General features: G+C 47.6%; 1 protein-coding gene across 1 annotated transcript in view; it reads left to right on the top strand.

The window, feature by feature from the left end:
- The window catches only part of MEGF6 (multiple EGF like domains 6), a 248,213-nt gene that overhangs the window by 203,380 nt on the left and 23,951 nt on the right, over positions 1-20,882 (top strand). The window contains exons 13-23 of the mRNA XM_065421373.1: positions 584-751; positions 1,559-1,690; positions 4,063-4,191; positions 7,329-7,457; positions 8,473-8,607; positions 8,998-9,132; positions 14,651-14,776; positions 17,170-17,301; positions 18,603-18,731; positions 19,266-19,397; positions 20,233-20,361. Coding sequence (XP_065277445.1) covers positions 584-751; positions 1,559-1,690; positions 4,063-4,191; positions 7,329-7,457; positions 8,473-8,607; positions 8,998-9,132; positions 14,651-14,776; positions 17,170-17,301; positions 18,603-18,731; positions 19,266-19,397; positions 20,233-20,361 — 1,476 coding nt within the window. The remainder of the gene's footprint in view (positions 1-583; positions 752-1,558; positions 1,691-4,062; positions 4,192-7,328; positions 7,458-8,472; positions 8,608-8,997; positions 9,133-14,650; positions 14,777-17,169; positions 17,302-18,602; positions 18,732-19,265; positions 19,398-20,232; positions 20,362-20,882) is intronic.

The raw sequence follows: 20,882 nt of genomic DNA, 5'->3' as shown, positions 1-20,882 counted from the left end.
CTCTTTTTTTAAATTTTAACCAATTTTCACTTCAGCTTCTGAAAGAAATATTTGTACTGGAAATGTCAAGATAGCTCTGTCGTATTTAGGTTATAAAAACTAAAATAACAAACAAGATAAGAGTCCTTTTGCGGCAGCTTGAGATGGCGGCCTTGAGGACCTAGCTGGTGTGACAGAACAGTCTCCTGGAAAATCTGATCGCTCTATAAATATAAAACATAAGCCTTTCACGTCGATTTTTTTGGAGGCACTCAGATACTCACATGATGGGAATGGTATAAAATTCTAGACTGAAAGAAATAAAAGAATGTGGGGGAAGGAAAGAGACAGGGAATGAATCACAGTCCCCAAAGTGGCCAGGGACAGTTGTGTGGGTCACTGGAGTAGACTCTATAAAACACTAAATCAGTACAGAACCAATGACTCTGTCAGATCTTGTTCTCTTTTCCTTCTTTTTATTTCATATTTTTGTGCTCTTTACTAATCTCTTGTTCCTCTCTCATTTCACTCCTCTTTAAATCTCTCCTCTTTGGATTGGTGATTTGGATAGAAATGTTTGCTTTTCCCCCATGGATTTTCCTAGCTCTGGATGACCCCATGGAGGCCCTTGACGGACAACGCCCCATCATACGCCCTATTCCTCACGTTGCCATCCTGCGTGATGAGTTCACCCAGCTCTTTGATGAGGAGTATGAGGAGGAGGAGGAAGAGGTGGAAGCAAGAGGAGAGCACACACTTTCGGAAAAATTTGGTGGGCATTTTGTAGCAAGGGCATGTGGAAAATTCTCTGGTGTCTTTAATAGTAGCAACACATTTGGAGTGAACTTACATGTCCAAATTTGCACATGCAACTCAATGCATCCACAGAGTTTGTCATGTACAAAGCCTGCATTACTGCACAGATTGGGTGAGCTGTCATCCATTGAGCACGTGCAGGTTGGGTAGCTGAACACCCAGCTACAGTTTCCGCGTGCTAGTACAGCCTTGCAGATGGAAAAGTGGTGCCCCTCCGTTTTACAGACACCATCAGTTGTATTATGCAAACTTGAGCATTCACAGTTGTAAACTAAGGCTCTCAATTTGTCTCTTAAGGTCTTAACCTATTTAAAACTAATATTATTAAAACTCAAGTTGTCTTGGAGTACTAGTTTGCTGCCAAACAGAAGAAAATACCCTCACACGCCCCTTCTTCACTTGTGAGTTTGGATTCATATTTTCCCTCTCATTGAACACCAAGTGTGAAATCCTGGCTCCATTTAAGTCAACGGGAGTCTTGTCATTGATTTCAACAGAGCCAAGACGTCACCCCAACCATTCCAGGGTCTTGCTGCTTGTGACATGAACCGTCACAAAAGGCAGACCATTTCCAGACTCCGTTATGCATTCCCCACATGTCCCAGACATTCCACTCCACTACCACTGCTCTACATGTTACTGGCGCATTTGCTGGAGATTCAGTGTTCCTAAGTGGTGTGGGTTTGGCTGCCCAGCTGAACCCTTCAGCTCAATGAAGGAGCTTTTGGAAAGCCCACTCATCCGCAGCTTCTTTTTCTTCCAGTCTGCTTGGAGGACACCTTTGGTCATGACTGCAGCCTGACATGTGATGATTGCAGAAATGGTGGAACATGCAATGAGGACCAGACTGGCTGTGACTGTCCGGAGGGCTGGAGTGGAGTCCTATGCAATCAGAGTGAGTTAAGTTGGAGAAGGGCAGGGGGAGAGGGGTAAGCAAAGGGCAGGGTGGTTTTATAGTTTTTGTGTTCCTTCCAAAAGCCAGTCAAAAAGAAGAGTGAGGTGAGCACAACTCCACAGCTGGTCTAAATAGCACTAACAACCCCAGCTTTTCTTTACCCATTGCCTGCATTTGCCATGTTTGTGTTGGCACAGCATGGTTGTAGTCACCAGACAAAATCCCTAATAAAGTTCTCTATCTCTCGTTACCATATAGATCCCAGAGGGTATGAATCTATAGTTCAGACCTGCAAATGTATGTATTTGGTGTTGGATCTGAGCTTAGCTCTCAGACTGTGCACATAAACCTATCGGCAGTGAATTAGACATATTACATTCTTTAAGACTAAGAAACTATTTAAGGCACTAATGGGAGTCCTCCTAATTCCTCCTTCCAACTGAACTTCTGGCTTCAGAGCTGTTGGCAGTTTAAATGAAGGAATATTTTCCCCTTGGGCCTCTTTCAGTTTAAACATTATTGGCATTTGATGCCCATTTCAGAGAAAGGGCTGCTGTTAGCTGATATTTGCAATTTGAATTTGAACCCCCAAATCTGACTTGTCCAACCAGTACTTTCTGGAGTCCTTATTTTGCTTTTTAAATATTTGGAACTGTATTTGCAATGAGTTGAAAGGGAAAGGATAGCTTCCCTACCTCCTGGCTGGGTTCATGCTTGTAAATATTAATAGAACTCCATGATCCCGAGGCAAATCTATTTTTTAATTAAGTAATTTTAGGAAAAATTAACCATGTGTATTTCAGAAGAGAGTACATACAAATGAATACATATATTGCCTAAATGGTAATGAAATTGGCATCTGGATTTCAGAATTTATTTTCTAAAAAAATATTTTGGCATGTATCTTTCAGCAAATAAATGCAAAGCTGAAAAAGTTTGTTTTCCAGGTGTTTTCCATAGTGTAGGATGCGATGACAGGTGGGGTTGTTGTAGGAAAGAGGAGAAGAAAACTTCAGAGGCTTGAATAAGTATCTAAACTGAACTGTATCTCCGAATTCTGTTCAGCTTTCTCTAAATTTCTGTACGCTGTGAGTTTTTATCCATTGACGTTTTGGTTCATTCTTAGTGCTACCATCATTAATGATGTATACAGAGCTATAGAAGGCAAGATCCCAATCCTGAAGAGTTTACAGTCTAATCCAGACAAATACAATGCATGGGATAACAGGCCAAATGCAAGAAGGAAAAATGAACATAGTCTGCATGGAGGCCTTAGTCAAAAGGTTGAATATTAGCTGGACCATAGACCAGAAGCACCAGTTGAGAGCGCACCTTATCTGGTCATCCTCTGACTTTCCTATGGCCCTGCACCAGCACTGGGATGCATTGGAGTAGAGAGGTGCAGAACAGGCATGAGAATAGTCCCACTGCACTGTATTGGTTTCATACATCCCCATGTCCCTTTCTCGGCTTCACTGTCCTCCATTTGAATTACTGCGATGTCAGGACGTGCTTGCTGCAAGTCACGCAGGGAGTTTGCTGGAAACCCTTTGGGCTGAGTGTCAGATCTTATTGTAATTAATCTGTCAGTCTAGGGCAGTGGTTCTCAAACTGTGGTCCATGGACCACCAGGGGTCTGCGAGCTCCATTCAGGTGGTCCGCGGATACTTCCCTCTAAGGTGCGCACCTGGGTGGCCGCATATGAGAGAATGAAGGGCCACCCACCTAATTAGTGGAGCCAAGCAGGCGTGGCTCCACTAATTAGGTGCCTGGACCCTGGAGAAGACGCACATGTAAGGTGAGGTGGTGGCCTTGGGGGGAATAGGGGGTAGGTGGGAGGGAGCAGTGGGTGAGAAGAGGGGGTGGGGGGAATTTGGGACCGGCAGGGCTGCGGTGGCCAGAGAAAGAGACTACTTTCCCCAGCTCCAGGGATATGGCTGCCAGGGGAAGAGGGCCGTCCTTCCCATGCCCAGCTTGGGGGCTGCTGTGGTGGGGGAGAGGGAGAGACCCCCCTCCTTCCCAGCCCCAGCTCGGGGACGGTGGGTGAGAGAGGGCACATCCATTGCATTAGAAAGGTAAGACTACTGATATTAAAATATGAGTTGTGTGCTTTTATTTGTAGAACAAAAAATGTTTATTATTAAGGGGTTTTTTATATAGCGCTTTTATCCAAAGCTCTTTACAATCGTTAGCTAATGGTACAAACAACGTTTGGAAAGATCATTAAGTGGTCCGCTGAGACCCTCGGCAATTTCCAAGTGGTCCGCAGAAAAAAAAAGTTTGAGAACCACTGATCTAGGGCAATAGAAATGAACAAATAGCTGTGACAGTACAATCACCTTTCTGACCTCTGTCTCTCTGTCCCCTCACAGCCTGTCCCGAAGGCACCTTTGGGAGGAACTGCAGCTTCACCTGCCACTGTAAGAATGGAGCCACGTGTGATCCAGTGACTGGGAAGTGCCGCTGCCCGCCTGGGGTCAGTGGAGAACTGTGTGAGGATGGTATGGTCAAGCTTCCCAATCTCCTGCTTCATGCAGTAATGAGACTCCCCCTTTTCCTCCCCCTAACCCAGTGACATGATGGTGGGGGAGGCTGCTTCTGTGCAGAAAGTCTTGTTTCATTCTAAGAAGTTAGACAGCAGGCTGATAGAAACGCGGGGCCACCCTGTGCTCCTGAGGGCACAGTCTGGCCGCATTCCCTGTGCCACGCACATCATTGTGAATAATGTTTCATGCACAGATTAAGCAGGGTGGGAGCTGGGGTGGGGAGAGCAGAAAGTGTCAGCACAGGACTGGGGACCAGGAACTCCCGAGCTTCAATCTCAGCTCTGACCCTGATACTTTCAGTGACCATAGGCAAGTCATTTAACCTCTGCACCTCAGCTTCCCCATTTGTAAAATGGGCACAGTAGGGTGACCAGACGTCCCAATTTTATCGGGACTGTCCCGATATTTGCTTATTTGTCCTGCGTCCCGACCTACCTTCGGTCGGGATGCAAATTGTCCCAATATTTTGCCTCCGCTCACAGGAGGGGGCTCGCGCCCCACCCCAACTCCGCCCCCTCCTTCCCCCATTGGATCCCTCCCCAAATCCCCGCCCTGGCCCCATGGCCCCAGCCCCGCCCCCTCACTGCCCCATTGGATCCCTCCCCAAATCCCCACCCTGGCCCCGCCTCTTCCCCAAGCACGCCGCATTCCTCCTCCTCTCCCGTCCCTCCCAGGCTTGCACTGATCAGCTTTTTTTTTTTTTTTTTTTTTTTGCTCCGACCCCTCCCCCCCACGTCCCGATATTTCACCTGTGTGATCGGGTCACCCTAGGGCACAGTGATACTCTGATTGCCCTCACCAATGGGTTGTGATGATTCGTTAGTGTTTATAAAGTATTGGAAAAAGGAAAGAATTATATCAGTGCAATACATGTGGAGGAAGGACAGAGAGATATGTGCATAGAATAGGTGCAGTCTCTCTGCTATTCTGGGCCCTGAATTCTTGCACAAGGTGCTGGGGGTTGTACCTTCCTAATTGTCTTGCTCTCCTCTTTTTACTGTAGAATGTGTTTTAATGAAATTGGGGACAGAGCAAGAGGAAAACAATATTTCTTAACTGCTTACAAGCTCCGTTCCCAGAGCTAACAGGGTAGTTCATTTGCTATTTGAATTGATACTTTATAGTGGAGTGTTTGCTCTAGTGATAAATGGAGATCATAGCCAGGTATGATGCCGGGCGTTCACAGTCCATTTGTGCTTCTGTTAAAACTTAGAAGCACTTTACACAGGATGTGCTCTATTGATCAGTTTATATTCCTTAATCTGTTGCCTGACACCTGTATTTTAAGGGCACCTGGCATCTTTTAACCCTTTGCTTGGAACATCACTTTGTGTGAGACTCTGACACATCCCTAGATTCCATCTTACTTGCTGGATCACGTAGTCTTGCATTTAAAAAGACTTTTTTTTCCATCTGAAAAGGATGATTGAAGAATCCACTTGACATGAATCCGTGTTCTAGGTCATTCCCTAATTCCTGCACCAAGCTCCTGGTAGCCCTAGTTTAGCAGATCAGTGACGTCCTTCTTAAGACATAGGGAGCAGTGATGGGCACTGACTCCTAGGCAGATGATTGTCTGGGGGAAAGTTCAGTGGAAGGCAGCAAAAAAAAAAATGGTATCATGTCATAAGAAATAGAAGTGTTGTGGAAAGGTGTCATGGTTGTCACTGAGATGGAAGTAGACACTGAAGATATTTGAGAATAATCGCTTCCCATCTTCCTGCACAAAAGGGATCAGTTAAGCTGGTGTAGATATTGATCTATTTCTCACCCCGAAGGGTTAAAGTCATGGAGATATAATCTTAAAACATGAAAACGGGGAGTCAGTAAGAAATTCCATCAGAATGACTTCATGAAAGTGGTTAGGAGCAGAGGGAATCCATTGCTGGAGAAGACAATTGAAGCAGAGTATATATGAGTTCGAGAGACACCCAGACTTTTTTTCCTTAGGAAGGAGGCAGTTGAGGGGTACAGTGAAAAAGCAGGAAGGTGGGGTTAAGATAAACAATACAGAGCTGGTGAATTGGGCCGGATAGCCTTCCTTCTTCCTAAACTGTCTGATGCTGTTATCAGATGGGAGACGGCTTGTGCTACCTGTACCTCTGCTGGTTGGCACGTTCTGCTGAGGCAGTGTATTTGGCACATGCTTCTAATATTAAATTCTTCAGCATTACAAAAAACCTGGCAACTGTTTTATTCCTTTAACAGTTCAAATATGATTGTAATTTTTCCCAGGGGCTGGCTTAGTGGTCTAAGTGTCAGGTCTGAAAAAGCTAGACTTCCTGGAACTGCATGTTTGGCTGCCAGCAGGTTTGACTCAGCCCTTCGTCCTTCCAATGTGGAAACAGTGGTGCTAGGTGCCCTGGGGAGTATCTTGGATGCATAGAGGGAGGAAGTACCATGTGATTTGCTGGGTGAGGTCCTGTCTGATCTAGGGGGTCATCAGAAATCACAGGGCCTTTGTTTCCCACTGGCCTTTATTCCTAACCTGGTGCTTCCCATCTGGTGCCCTGGATGCGGCTGCATTTCAGGGCTTCTGTGCGTTTCTGGTTGCAAAGCACTTTGGGAGCCTTTGCACTGAAAGGTGGCCTGGAGCTGTCAATGGTAATTTGGTGTTTTCTAGTTGTCTGTAGAGGTCTGTCCGTAGTGTGGGTTTATCATCATCCTGTCACACTAGATCAAATCACTCTCCATCAAGTCCAGTATCCCATCTGTGGTATTTGCTGATTCCTTGAGAGCACCCCAGCGCTCCATAATGCACCTAACCTAATAAACAGCCCTGTACATGAGGTGAGAGATGCAAACCCTTTCTGATCCCCGCAGCCATTGGATAATGCCCAGAAGAATATGATTTGACTACCCCCTTATTGAGATCTGACCTTGCAGGGAGGCAGACATTATTCTTGGTGACAAAATGATCCGTTCCTTCTTTCACATCCAGGTGCCCTGTAGGACTGTGATAATTTCTTATCATATACAGGCAGTGTTTTTGCAATGGGGTGTTCTTGCCAAGTTCTGTTGTAAGCCCCCACTGACTGACGTGACACTCCTGTGCTGGGTGTTCTTACCAGAGTACATTTTCCCCTTTCTAGGCTGCCCTAAGGGATTCTTTGGGAAACAATGCAGGAAGAAATGCAACTGTGCCAACAGAGGTCGGTGCCATCGAATTTACGGGGCCTGTTTGTGTGACCCTGGACTTTACGGACGATACTGCCATTTAGGTGAGTCTGGCCAGCCGTAAAAGGGTTGGCTGACTGCTGGTGTGCCCCCTGGTGGCTGGGCGTGGCGTAGGTAGCTTTCCTCTTCCAGTACCCACTGCCGATGGTCATGCCGTGGTGTGCTTCTTCTCATGACACTCATGACATGGCCCTCCAGCCAGGTCACATTTTAGTCCCCACCCATTCCATGTTCTTACCCCCTCTCTGGGTCCCATGGTCCTCATGTCCTTTTCTCAGGGCTTTCAGTTATCCTTATTCTCTTATCAGGGGCCTCATGCAGACTCCTTGCAGCTGCCTGCCTGGACTTCTTCCTCTCTCTTTTTCAGGCCATCTCCCCCACAACCTCTCTAGCTTCACCTTTTCTCGGGGCTGGGACTAGCAGGGGTCTCCTCTGGAATCCCTCAACAAAATCCCTAACTAAAAGTACAACAAACAAACCCAACTTCTGCCCTCCTCGGGCTTGACCTTTCATCCCACTCTGTTCCTCAGTTGAATGCCTCCCAGAGCTCTCTCCTCGGAAGTCCAGATCCTGCTCTTTTGTCAGGGCTCACCGCTGCAGCTTGCTCCACCCCGATAGCTGCTCCTTGTCTCTCTCGGTATCTGACCGGACGTCTGTACTCCGGGGAGAATCCCCCAGGCCAGCTATCCCCCTGGGGCTCCTCCTTGACCCTGCCAGTCTCTACAGCCAACAACGGACTGAAACATTCTCTCCTTCTCTACCTGCAGCCCCCTTCTAATCTGGTCTTCCTTTCTTTATAGTCATCACCCAGCTAGGCTTCATGTTTAGTTAGGCCTGGTTCCCACCCTCCAGGTGCAGCCAGGTGAGTGAGTTAGCCTCTCAGGCCCACATTAACCTTTTCAGAGCCAGGTTGAACCCCTTCTAACACTGTTACATCAGACCGATCTTTCTAAGAGTTCCCTTTGGGCAGGGTCTTTGGAGGGTGATAACGACGCTATTGGTTGTCCTCTGCTGTTTGGTTTCCCAAAGCACTTAATGATGCTTTCCCACCACATCTAGCCTGCCCGAAGTGGGCCTATGGGCCCGGGTGCTCCGAAGAATGCCTGTGTGTGCAGCAGAATACCCAGGAGTGTGACAAGAAGGACGGCTCCTGCAGATGCAAACCTGGTTATCATGGCAAAAGGTGTCAGACAAGTGAGTGGTTAGGTGACACGGGCTGTTTAGGGGAGTATTTCCCTAGGCTTTCCTTCCCCCCCCCCCGCTCATTAATTTTATTGGGAAAACAAAGAACCACTACGACCCTCCCCAAGGACATCCTGTTAATTAGAACATGAGCAAGCCCAATTTTCAACCTTGGTCAGCTAAGTTAGGGTGTCTAGTTCCACACACGTTGGATGCCAGTGGAAACTCCCTGAACTTGTGTCCGCAGTCCAGCTAGGTGTGATATGTTAGATCAGTGAGGGGTCTGTTAAAGCTCCACTGCAGAGACCTCGAATCCCTGATACTCAGTTTGGGCTGCGTGTTCTTCCCAGGTCTGTCTGCTAATGCCGAATGCTCTTTCTTTTCAATGACTGTCATTAACAGAGTGTGACTCTGGCTATTACGGTGGCGGCTGCAAGAACAAATGTAGTTGCCCCCTGGGAGTTTCCTGTGACCACGTGAGCGGAGAGTGTCAGAAAGAGTGTCCCGAAGGTTACCATGGGGAGAACTGCGACCAAGGTAAAAACCGCATGTGGAACTGGGCTGCAGAAGGGCACGTGTTGCGCCAGCACAGATTGTGCATGCGTCAGATTCCACTTTTCAGAAGCTCCGTGAGCTTCACTGGCAGGTTCCTCTGATGGTGGCTGAACGCCGCCATTCAGCTTGTTATAGTGTTTCAAAACTACAGGGGGCTAAGGAGGAAATTTCCCAGGTACTGCAGCAACCAACGTGCTCTAAAAACGGAGAGAAATAATAACTGGGCAGGCAGAGTCCAGATATTTTACGCTTCGCAAGGCTGATTCCTCTTGCTATAGCATGACTGCAGTGCTAGGGGTCAATATATGTACGTCTCTATTCTATTGTTTTAAAGGCTACAGAGGCGTTAATGACACACGTAATAATTTCTAAGCATGCTGTAGACACAGGGTAGATTTTTCGAAAGTGCCTATGTGACTTGGAAGCCTAAGTCTCATTGGAAGTACAATATAACTGGCTTCCAAATAAGTGCCAAATTATTTAAAACACCAGTTTTAATACATGGATACATTGACAGAGGCATTTACAGCACTTTACATTGAGGGTGGCATATTCCATTGCAAAATGCTTATTAGACAAATAAAGGACACAGCCTCCGTACGAGGGTTGGTGTGAATGGTTTATTTCTAGGCAGGCACTTCTTTGAAATGAAGCTGTTCCTGTGTGGCTTCTGGCCTAAATTCTCAAAAGCCCCTACTGGTGTCGTTGGGTACCTCTGGTTTTGGATTCCCAATGTGGGACACTGTAAAGGGACCTGATTTGGCTTCTTTCAGATATTTCAAGTTGGGCATCCGCAGTCACTAGTCCCTTTGAAAATGTTGCCCTCCGCATGGCTGTTCAGTGACTGGGCGCGGTACCGTGGCGACAGTTTGTCTGTTAGTTCTTCAAGGATGAGCCCTGATTTGTCTCCTCTCAAGGTCACTGAAGGGCTTATGAATTTCAGAAATGAATTGGGACAAAATTCTTCTATGTCCCAACTTCCAGTGCACACATACCACCTTCTTGCACACTTCTCTTTGTTAGGCCAAATATCTTTCCAGGGTGCCTGCAGTGCCCTGTGCCAGCTGCTGCCTATGCTGAGTCTGAACATCTGTAGTGGTCAATTTAAGCTTCCTCTCCCTATAGTAGCGAAGCCAGAAGAAGGGACAGCAAGAACTACTTTTACAACCCTCCAGCCTTCCCACCCCACTACAGCAGATCAAATGAGCTGAAACTGAAATGGCTTTAGATGATAAGAACAGCCAGGGGCTGTATCCAAGCACTGCAGTTTTTTAAAGTGTGGAGGGAGACATTTTTTAATAATGATTCTTAATCAGAGCAGGAGGAAAAGGCCTCACTTTATCCTGCCGTTTGGGCGCCTCGGCTTTTGTAGATGAAGATGATATTTAGCGGCGTTTTCTTCTTATTCCTTTGACATCTGTTCATTTTCAGGCATTCCATCCCTGGCAGAATGGAGTCAGAGTCTTCTTTCTGCATTTTATTCCACATTAAAGCTTTTTTTTGATCTGCAAGAGGGAAAGAAAATCTTATATTTCAGTGGTCTTAAAATTTAACCTGCTGCCCCCATATGTTCCTGTTATCAGCTTTCTGCTCTTCAGAGAAGAGGGCCAGCCTGGCAACTGGGATACATGGCTGAACCTCCCAGGTAACTGCGGTGCAGTGCTCAGACTGTAAGAGCTCCCTGGCTTTGTTAGTTCATGGCAGATGTGCATGTTCGATTTTCTTGCAGTGAAACTCGCATAGGTTAATGTGAAAAGGCAGCAAAAGAACTGTTGGGGTGAGGTTTGAGGGGATGATTAACCAGGAAACATGACTGCAACAGAACTTGGAAAATAGCACTTTGGTCCAGCCTCCAATTTGGCCCACGGATCAAAAAGCATCATCCCCTTTTGTGTGGCTGTTTTGTTCTGTGGTGCATTAATTATTGTTATTACATGTTTCTGACATTGGGGCCTATGGGCCAGCCAAGGGAGGGGCCCCAGTGTGCTGTTCAGACCCAGAGTGGCAGACAGTCCCTGCCCTGAAGAGCTTCAGTCAGAGTAGACAAGACAGACACGGGGTGGGGGAAGTGCTATAACACACCAACACAGTGACCTGTGTGATAGCAGCATGTGACATGTTCATTCCTCAGTTCTTGGTCCATGGGGATGCTGAGGGGAGGAGTGGCCCCATCTGGGCCCCATTTTGTCTCCTCTAACCTTAGTGCCAACTGCTTGGATCCGGTAGGAAATAGCCAAGTGCTGTCATCTTCAGACAGAGAAAGGAAAAAACCCACAGCATAAAAACACTTGCTGCTGCTCAGCGTCCAAATTCTGACTGTAACCACCGATGGGTTTTAGGTTTGGCTTGGATCTCATACCCAGGCACTTCATCCACACCCCATTCAGCAGATACAAATGTTAGTGTAATTTGGTAGCATGTGCTTATGCTGAATAACAGCACAGAAAAAGTAGCCCATTCATCTTATCAGTGAAGGCGAAAGCTATAGATTTTCACCAAAATATTCCAGTAGAGCAAGTCAAAGGGTTTGCTTTTATATCTATTCTACATCCCTGGGGCAAATGACAGCAAATAATCTATCTCGATCAGCTTTGGCTCTGTGCCTGCAACCCATGCTCTCTGCTGACATGAAAAGGCTCTTAGCAACAAGATCTGTGGCTTAATTTTGTGTTTGAATAATACAGTGCGGCAAACAAGAGACGGGGAAATAAGAACTACCCCCGAACCCCCACACTCTTTTGCCTGATTTTTTTTTTTTTAGTTTTTTTTTCAAGGTTCATAAGAATTCTCTCCTTTTTTTTCCTCCAAAATTTTTTTCATTGTCATGTGCTTCCTGGTACTATCCAGGTGTCTAATTGGCTGTGCCAAAATACAGTGAGAAAGTTGTTTGTGTGGGGTTAATTTAGCTCTGACTGTAGGCAGGAGGTGCTCGAAATCTTAAGCCCATTCTTGTCAGATTTCTAGACCAGAAACTTGGGATAAACCCTGGAGATGAGCACACCTCAAATCGCATCCAAACTTTGCAGCTGGCACCCTTTTGTGGTAAAAGTCTGATCTTTGGGTTTCACATCTGTGCTGAACTGCTGAGGCCTGTGAGGATTGTCCAACACTGTCTGAAAGTTAGATTCATGCTTGTGTCTCCCATCATGGCCAATGTTATGCCCATAGGACTGACCAAATGGTAATGCAACTGATTTTTCTTAGTGATTCTTCCCATGCCAATCAGGGATTATTCTCCTGCAGTTCTTTCCCTCTTTCTCCGATATGCTGCCCTCCTTGCCAAATCTACGAGAGTTTCAGGAATGTGCCAGAGGACATGCAGGAAACCTTAGCAAAGTTTGTGCTTCACTACAGAGTTCCTAGCTTCCAATCACCTGGGAAGCAGGGGTCCTTCCTAAGGTCACTGGTAGTCTCAGATCTTCCATATGGCAGAGAACTGTGCTGCCTCTGGAGCCATTGAGCTAGTTCAGAGGTTGGAAATTTCAATCAGGAGATGCTTTTTTAAAGAATAAGAACGGACCTAAGGTCCTCAGGGAAGAGTCACAGGAAATAACACAAATATTTTTATAGAAATAATAGGCTCTTGACTCTTGTTTGGATCTGGAAACTATTAAAGAGCGAAGACAAGCATCTGCCACCAATTAGCAAAGAAGAGAAACATCAGAAAACTCTGCAGTGTTGCTTTAAATCTCTGAACTGGTGTGGGTTTTCCCCCCCACCATCTTTTGTGAATGTCAGTGTGTTTCACTACCTGAATCGTCTGAAACGCTGGGGCATATGAACCAAAACATTCCAAGCATGGAGCTCTCCTCAGAGATTCAAATAGGATTTAAGGATCTTTAACTTTGAGGCACTCGGTCTATGTGGGACTTCATTACTAAACCAGATCGTTCTGCAAAAAAACAAAATCTGGCTTTCACAAATCATCCTCGCACAATGAGCTAAGGAAATGAAAATGTGCGTTCCTCTTGTGCATGATAATTCTCTTTCTCTCGCTTTGCATTAAATTATCCATTGTCGACAGTGCTGATTCATAAAAATTGGACTCCGTAATGTCTGAGAACTTTGGTCTCAGCCTTTGATGTGTTTTTTTGGACATCAGGTTATGCAATGATTTGGAAGAGTAGAGGTTTGACTCATTTGAAAATAGTGTTCTGGCATGTAAGTGTGTGCACATCTGCCCTCTAGTGGACGGGAGGTCAGATGTGCTGAGGTGTTGAAAGCCACTCCTGTAACTCAAGTGGGTGAGGCATGCAGTTATGACGGTTCTTAGGGCTATTCCTCATGGCACTTGCATGGGGTTAACTGACGTCAGTGGTGTCTGTGTGCCAATATGTGTCCATTTTATGTGTGACTCAGTATAAGCATGGGAGCTTCTTGCACGGCCTTTGCCCTCCTATTGTATCCTGCAGCAATATCATAATGTTGAATTGAGGCCGTCGCAATCATTTTGATGGCAAGAGACTGACATGACAAATGAATGGTTGCGACTTCTCCACACATGGTACAGTTAAGGCATGAAATCCCTGACCCAAACAGAAATATCCTGCTTAATTGTTAAGGGAACCCAGGAAAAATTAGCCATGTGAACATCCCTTCCCACCCTCCCTTAGATTACGGTGTTTTTGTTTTGTTTTTTGTTTAGCTTCACTGAACATTAAGATTTAGCCATAGATAAATTTGACAGACATTTGATTGGTCGGATTACAGAAACAAGATCCCAGAAAATGGGTCAGTTGCGTTTCAGTACAAGGGAACCACTGACATGAGGTCCTTATTTGTTCCATGCCAGGAAGGAATGCGGGCTGGTTTACAGACAATGCCCAGTCTTGGTGGAAATATACTAAAAAAGGTGCTAAAATCTGGCAGCTCCTGCCTGTGGATGAATGCAGTTTCACAATCGAGCATATTCGTGCTCTGGGTGTGCCTATGATAAGGACACTTTGCAGGCAACAAACCATAGGCAGCAGGGGAGGGCAGTTTGGCCTCAAATGCTAGTTACTGAACACGTGAGCTATACAGTGAAAGGGCAGGCACTCATTTCAAATAGAAAAACAGTGTGGTGCTGTGAAATTTCTGAGCTGCCTCCTTGTCAGGGACCTCTCCCTGGGGACATGGTGGGTAGGGTGAGGTCTGGAGCGGGGAGGAGGGCATGATGGCTTGGGTCAATAGCAGCCACATGCACACCCCACTAAGACATACTCCCTCTACAGCATGGAGCGCATAGGCGGCAGTGTCTGGTCCTGTGTTCACACCACCCTCCCCAGCTCCTCAGCAATATACAGTGCAGTTATGTTCCTTTCCACTGGAGGGGGGCCATTTTCCCTCTCCCCGTCTGACACATGCACCGGGAAGTAGCCATAATGTGACCCACAGAGTCAGGGAAGAGGTATCTCCTTCGTGGTGACGTGAGGGATCTGAGCTGTGATTGGCTGAAAGTCTTCTCTTGGAAAACGTGTCATAGTGAAGTGTGATTTCTCCTCCATTATTTTAACCGTAGAGTGCCCAGAAGGGACATTTGGAGTTAACTGTTTACAATCCTGTTCCTGTGGCAGCTCCCCCTGCGACCGGCTCACTGGGAAGTGCATCTGTTTGCCGGGTAGAACAGGACTTGACTGTGGCCGAGGTGAGAAGGCAAGAGATGTGGGTGGGGATGGTGGTGGGGGGACTTAAACTGTCCATTTGGGTTTTTCTTTTTCTTTTGTTAAATTAAAGAGGTTTTACAAACCTCCTGCAAATAGATTGTGTGGAAGTAAAAAAAAAAAAGGGGCAGCATTATTTTTGTGTACAAGACTCTGACAATAAAATCAGCTAATTGGGGTCCATTGTCCAAGCTGAATGAAGTGTAAGCAAGTGATAAATGGCATGAGGAATGAGAAGTGAATTGGAATTGCCAATTGTTGCGGTCTAAGGAATTTTTCTTTACAGATGTATAAATTTTTTTATCATCCTCACCATGTCCGTTTAATGACTGGAAGACCAGAGATCCCTAAATAAAAAAGCTAGCTACAACAGCTGGAAGCTATTAGTCATTACTGAAATGTCTTCGTTCTAATAGCTTGACTGAGCAATATAAGACACACATGTACGGCACTTAATAGTTCCCCCCAGCCATTGGAGGGGCTTGGTATCACTTTAACAAGGAGACTTGACTCAGCTTTAGCACTTCTCAGCTTCCTGGCTCCTTTTTGGAACTAAATGCAAATCTTCGGAATGCTGAGCAAGATCTCTGTCTAGCAATGTGAAACCATCTTGCCTGAATGCAGACCACCTGCTTGAGCAGGTCAGAACTCACTAATTTTAAGATCAAGCAGCAAGAAACACATTGGAAAGCGCTTTGGCTAGCACTGGTTGAAGAATTACGTGCTTGCATAAAGCAGGCAAGAAAGCAAACCTATCTCAATGCACAGCAAAAGCAAGTGGTTCGTTCGCTCTTACAATTTCAGGATGCCATTGTGGGGTTCGCTGAGCACCATCTGTTCCCATTGAACCCTGTGAGAACGGATGGAAAGCAGCGTCATGCAGAAGGCATGCAGGATCAGGCCCTTTTTTAGTGTCCGTAAGCGGCTGGCCTGCTTTGCTGTGTGTCCATCAAACGGAGTTCAGCCTATTCGACCTTAGTCACTCTGGCTGGAATTTTGCATCACTATAAATCCCCAGGCACTGGATGAATTGTTCTTTCTGAAGCAGCCCTCTTTGAAACTCCCAGCAATGTGGCTTTGGTGAAGAGCTGGTGGGTTAGGGCTTGTGCACACAAAATGTCATTTTTCATCTAGAATATCAGAAGAAAAATAAGCAAAACAGGTAAAGAAAACAAACAGAACCGGCTAATGCACGTAACAAGCAAAGTGGATTCAGAAAACCGGCTCAGGAATGAATAGCATTTGCTGTGGAGGAGGCAGCATTGCTGAGTTTGTAGAGACAATGTACCTCATTTCACTCCCGGTATGAAACGGTGCGACAGAGAGAACTTTTTGGCTGGTAAGGGAACAGCATTGCAGACAGACAGGAGTGGTGCAGAATGATGGCATTCGTAGAGACTCTGTTGCGTTGTCATAAAGATAACTGGCCCCAGCAGCTGGGATGCGTGTAGTCCGTCCCGCAGCTCCACACACTGAGAGAGAGGAAATTCAGATCACGAGAGCACAAGCCTCACTTAAGTCATAAAGAAACCATAAAATAAACCTGTCTCTTTAGTTCCTTTTAAATGGCTTTGTGGCGAGGTGCCCAGGGCTTGCAGGCACCCCAAGGCTGTAATATTTGAAAGAATGCTCTTGAATCGAAGATACAGATTTCCCAGCTCATTCAGCGTTACATTCACGTTGTTCAAACTCCTGGAAAGATTGCCTGGTGGGGGAAGAAAAGGCTTGTTAAGTTTAACTATGTGACTTCAGTGCTGCCTTTCTAATGTCATTAGCTTCCCTCTCTTCCCTGGAGTAGGGCCCGGGGACCCAGAAAGTAAGGGGAAAAGCTTAATTCAAAGTAAATAAAATAAAACTCCCTGGAGAAAGTAAACAGGATGAATACTCTCTCTGAAAGCATTTGCATGAGGGTGGGGTTCTGTCCGGGAATGTGGGCTGGTGGGGGGGGGGGGGGGGAGGAGAAAACAGATTTGAAAACTCGTTAGTGCTTTTTGCGGCATCTTTTGTTCGTGGCATTTGCTTTTCCTGTCCCCCCAGGCCCTGATGTGGGAGCAGCAGTAACAGAAGGGGGAGGAAGGTGTAGAGTGGGCAGCATGGTGGTCTTCAGCCACTTTCTAGTGGACCGGTGTCCGCATTGTCATTGGTACTAATTGCCACTTTATTAGTATTCTCAGCAGAATGGGGCCCACCAAGGGGTGGCCTCTCCAAGGCGGGGTTGTGTCCACTGGCTGCACAGAAGCTTGCCCTCTCCCTGCCCTTAGCACACCGGCTCTGTGGATAAAGGGAGCTGTGGAGCTGGCACCTTTCCCCAGCACTAACTGCCCTTTGGAATAATGAGTGGAAATTCCTCTGGCATCCGTCTCTGTCTGTGCTTCAGCTTGCCCCGCTGGCCGCTGGGGAGTGGGCTGCCAGGAGATCTGCCTGGAGTGTGAGAACGACGCCAGCTGTGACCCGGCCACGGGTGCCTGCCTGTGTCCACCTGGATACGTTGGCGACCGCTGCCAGGATGGTAAGTGGGGCCATTGAAGGCTGGATTTGTTCTGTCTCGGTGAATGCGCGTGGGTGGTGATAACTAGGATTCCTACAGGCGAGGCCTGGAGTATCCTACTTAGTGATCTGAGCCTGTGGTTATCTGTCACCACTGGGCTAAACAAGAAACGGCGCTTAGCATTGTACATCCTGGAGTGCCATGCATTAGCTGGTATCCTCGCAACTCCTAGGAGCTACCACGGGTCCCTTTTATAGGGAATACGTCTACGCTAGGGGGACTATACCAGCGTTGCTGTGGTGCCGTAACCCCATAGTGGAGGTGCAGCCTACAGCGCCAGAAGGGTTTTTTCTGTTGGTGTAGGAACACCGCCTCCCCAGGTCACGGTAGCTTCCGTCGACAGAGCTGGGGGTGAGGTCGGCATAGCTACGCCGGCCAGGGCTGTGCATTTCTCACACCCCTAACTGCAGGGGCGCTGGGACCATTTTTACAGGCAGGGGCTGAGAGCCGTTGAACCAAAGTGGAAACCCCGTATATGATGGAAACCACTTCAAGCCAGAGGGGTGCAGCAGCGCCCTCCCCATCCGCACCTTTAGTTCCAGCACCTGTGCCTGACCACCGTCACTCTGTTGACCTACCTTTTAAACGTTGCCTAGGCCTGGGAAAGCAAGGCACCAAGAGGTGGTGCAGCTGGCCTAGAGTCACACAGCGAGTCAGTTCCTGGGTCCCAGTGCTCTGCTCAGACAGTCCCTCTGGGATCTGGCAGTCAGGGCCGGCTCCAGGCACCAGGCACCCAAGCACATGCTTGGGGCGGCACCTGGTAAGGGGCGGCGGGGGGAGCGCGGTGCGGCATTCCGCGGGGGGGGGGGCGCTCCGGCGGGGTGGGGGGGGGATTCCGGCAGCGCTCGGCGGGGGGTGGCGCGGCGCTAGGTGGGGGGGGGGCCTCGGGGGGCAGCGCTTTTTTTTTTGGCTGCTTGGGGCAGCAAAAAAGTTAGAGCTGGCCCTGCTGGCAGTGGTATGGAGCTAAAGTCTAGCTGCTCGCAGGTAAGTGGCTTAATCCTCCTCCTTGTCCGACGTACGGAAGGAAGCAGTAATGCCAGAAGGAATGCAGCCCCTCAGTGTGGGTTCCTGGACCTGGCCAGCCCAGGCGGGAGCATCTGAGGTCAGGCAAGCAGGGTTTTTAAAGCATGTGGCTGATGGCCCTGCTCTAGAGCCACACTGGAAATCGGGGTGTGTAACACCACACGCTGCCTATCAAAAATGTAACTACTGCACTGTTGCTATAGCAGCAGTTTGCTCTTAATATCTCTCTTCCCTTGCAGTGTGTCCAGCTGGCTGGTTTGGGCCAGGCTGCCAGATGAGATGTAGCTGTGGGAATGATGGGCACTGTCACCCGGTGACAGGGAAATGTAGCTGTGCTCCTGGCTGGACTGGGGATAACTGCAGGAGAGGTACGGTACCCTTTGTGTGGCGTGGACATGGTGTAGAGGGCACCTCTCCTCGGTGTATGTTCGCTTTCATCTGTCTCCCCGTTCTGTCTCTCACAGCCTCTGCCTACCTGCCTTCCCCCACCCCTTCCGTGTTCTTTGTGGGGATTCAGTCTGTACAAAATGTAGTGATACCCTGTGTTACCTTATCACCTACTATCAGAGGGGTAGCCTTGTTAGTCTGTATCCACAAAAACAACGAGGAGTTGCATCTGAAGAAGTGGGTTTTTTACCCACGAAAGCTGATGGCCAAATAAACCTGTTAGTCTTTAAGGTGGCACCGGACTCCTCGTTGTTCTTATCACCTAGTTTCTTTCCATTGACCTGGCCTGAGGAGTGCTGGCTGCGTTCCTCTTTCTCTCTGTCCACATGAGCCGTGCCCATTGATGGAAGCCACGCACATGCAGCGGAGAGAAGAAAAGCCCCCTCTCCCCTGTGTCTTTGCCCAGCTGAGCAAAGGGCACTGCCACTCAGGGCGAGGTCTCTCCTCTGTTTCAGCCTGTGACGCTGGCCACTGGGGCCCCGATTGTGCTAACACTTGCAACTGCAGCAACAGTGACGGCAGCTGCAATATGAGGACAGGACAGTGCATTTGTGAAGCTGGCTCCACGGGACTCCATTGTGATCAGAGTGAGTGTTGTCAGCAGGCTGGTCTCACCTTTGGTCTAGCCAAGCTGAACTCTGTTAGCTTTTATGGTAGGAAAAGGTGCTGGCCTGGCAGCCCTGCTGAGTGAAGACCTCTGCTTACCCACAATGGTTAAAGCGCAGGTAGCAGCAGGGCCAGCTTCCCCCATAATGGCACATCTGTTGGGGGGTGGGGCTGGTTCTTTTCCCATGCCCGGTCTCTTTGCTGATACAGTAGAACACCAGAGTTACAAACTGACCGGTTAACCACATCCCTCACTTGGAACCAGAAGTACGTGATCAGGCAGCAGAGACAAAAAGAAAAAAGCAAGTACTGTACAGTCCTCTGTTAAATGTAAACTGCTAAAAAAAAAAAAAAAAAGAGGGAGAAAGTTTAAAAAAAAAAAAAAAGATTTGACAAGGTAGGGAAACTGCGTCTGTGCTTGTTTCATTTAAATTAAGATGGTTAAAGCAGCATTTTTCTTCTGCATAGTAAAGTTTCAAAGCTGTATTAAGTCAATGTTCAGTTGTGAACTTTTGAAAGAACAACCATAACATTTTATTCAGAGTTATGAACAACCTCCATTCCCAAGGTGTTCGTAACACTGAGGTTCTACTGTATTACCAATGAGTGCCAGTTGTGATTGGTATTTTGGTGACATGGATCTGTTCCCTAAGAGACCACCAGTCCACTCCAAACAACCAGCCGTCAGATAACGCTACTTTCATTCACTGCTGCCCTCACTCGGCAGGGTGTGAACCAGCGGCCCCACGTAGCCCCTTAAAGTGACCCTGATTGGAAGGACGCTCTGGTCAACGTTGGTTGCCTTGTATTTGCTAGAGTGTCCAGAAGGATGGTTTGGGCTAAGCTGCCGACACCGGTGTCAGTGCGACAATGGAGCCGTCTGTGACCATGTCAGTGGGGCGTGCACTTGCAGCCCTGGCTGGAGCGGGACGTTCTGTGAGCGTGGTGAGTACCCTGGTTTTGCTCCTTTAGGAGAGCTAAGGAACCAGTCGTGTCTAATGGAGTCTCCATGTCACTGGGGATTGTACAGGACCTCCTACTGGCAAGAAGCACCCAGCAGGACTGTGGGGAATATTGCACTGTCCCAAGCTGGCCCCGAAGTTTAATTCTGGAGATAGCAGGTTCATACAAACAAGCGAATGACGGTGCATGTAAACAAGGAGCCTCCCTGTTGGCACATGCATGTGGGTATGTTCTGGCAGCATGAAGGCTATCTGATTTTGCATGGTGCGTGCATTTGAAAACGGTAGCTCTGCACTTCCTGGTTCCCACTGAGATTGAAAGAGCCAACAAAAGGCTGCTCTCACCTTATCTCCAACCTGGTCAGATGCAAGAAACACCAGCAATCTCACAGCAAGGTATCCCACTCCACACGGGTTGGGTACTTTGGCAAAGCTCCCAAGCTTTGGGGTATGTATCCAAATCGAGCTGATGAACGTTTGGAGAGTCCCATCTTCAGCTGTAAG

The sequence above is a fragment of the Emys orbicularis genome, chromosome 22, assembly GCF_028017835.1.
Source record: "Emys orbicularis isolate rEmyOrb1 chromosome 22, rEmyOrb1.hap1, whole genome shotgun sequence".
NCBI classification, from domain to species: Eukaryota; Metazoa; Chordata; order Testudines; family Emydidae; genus Emys; species Emys orbicularis.
Note: the sequence above shows the minus strand (reverse complement) of the source record. Positions and strands in the feature narration are given on the sequence as shown.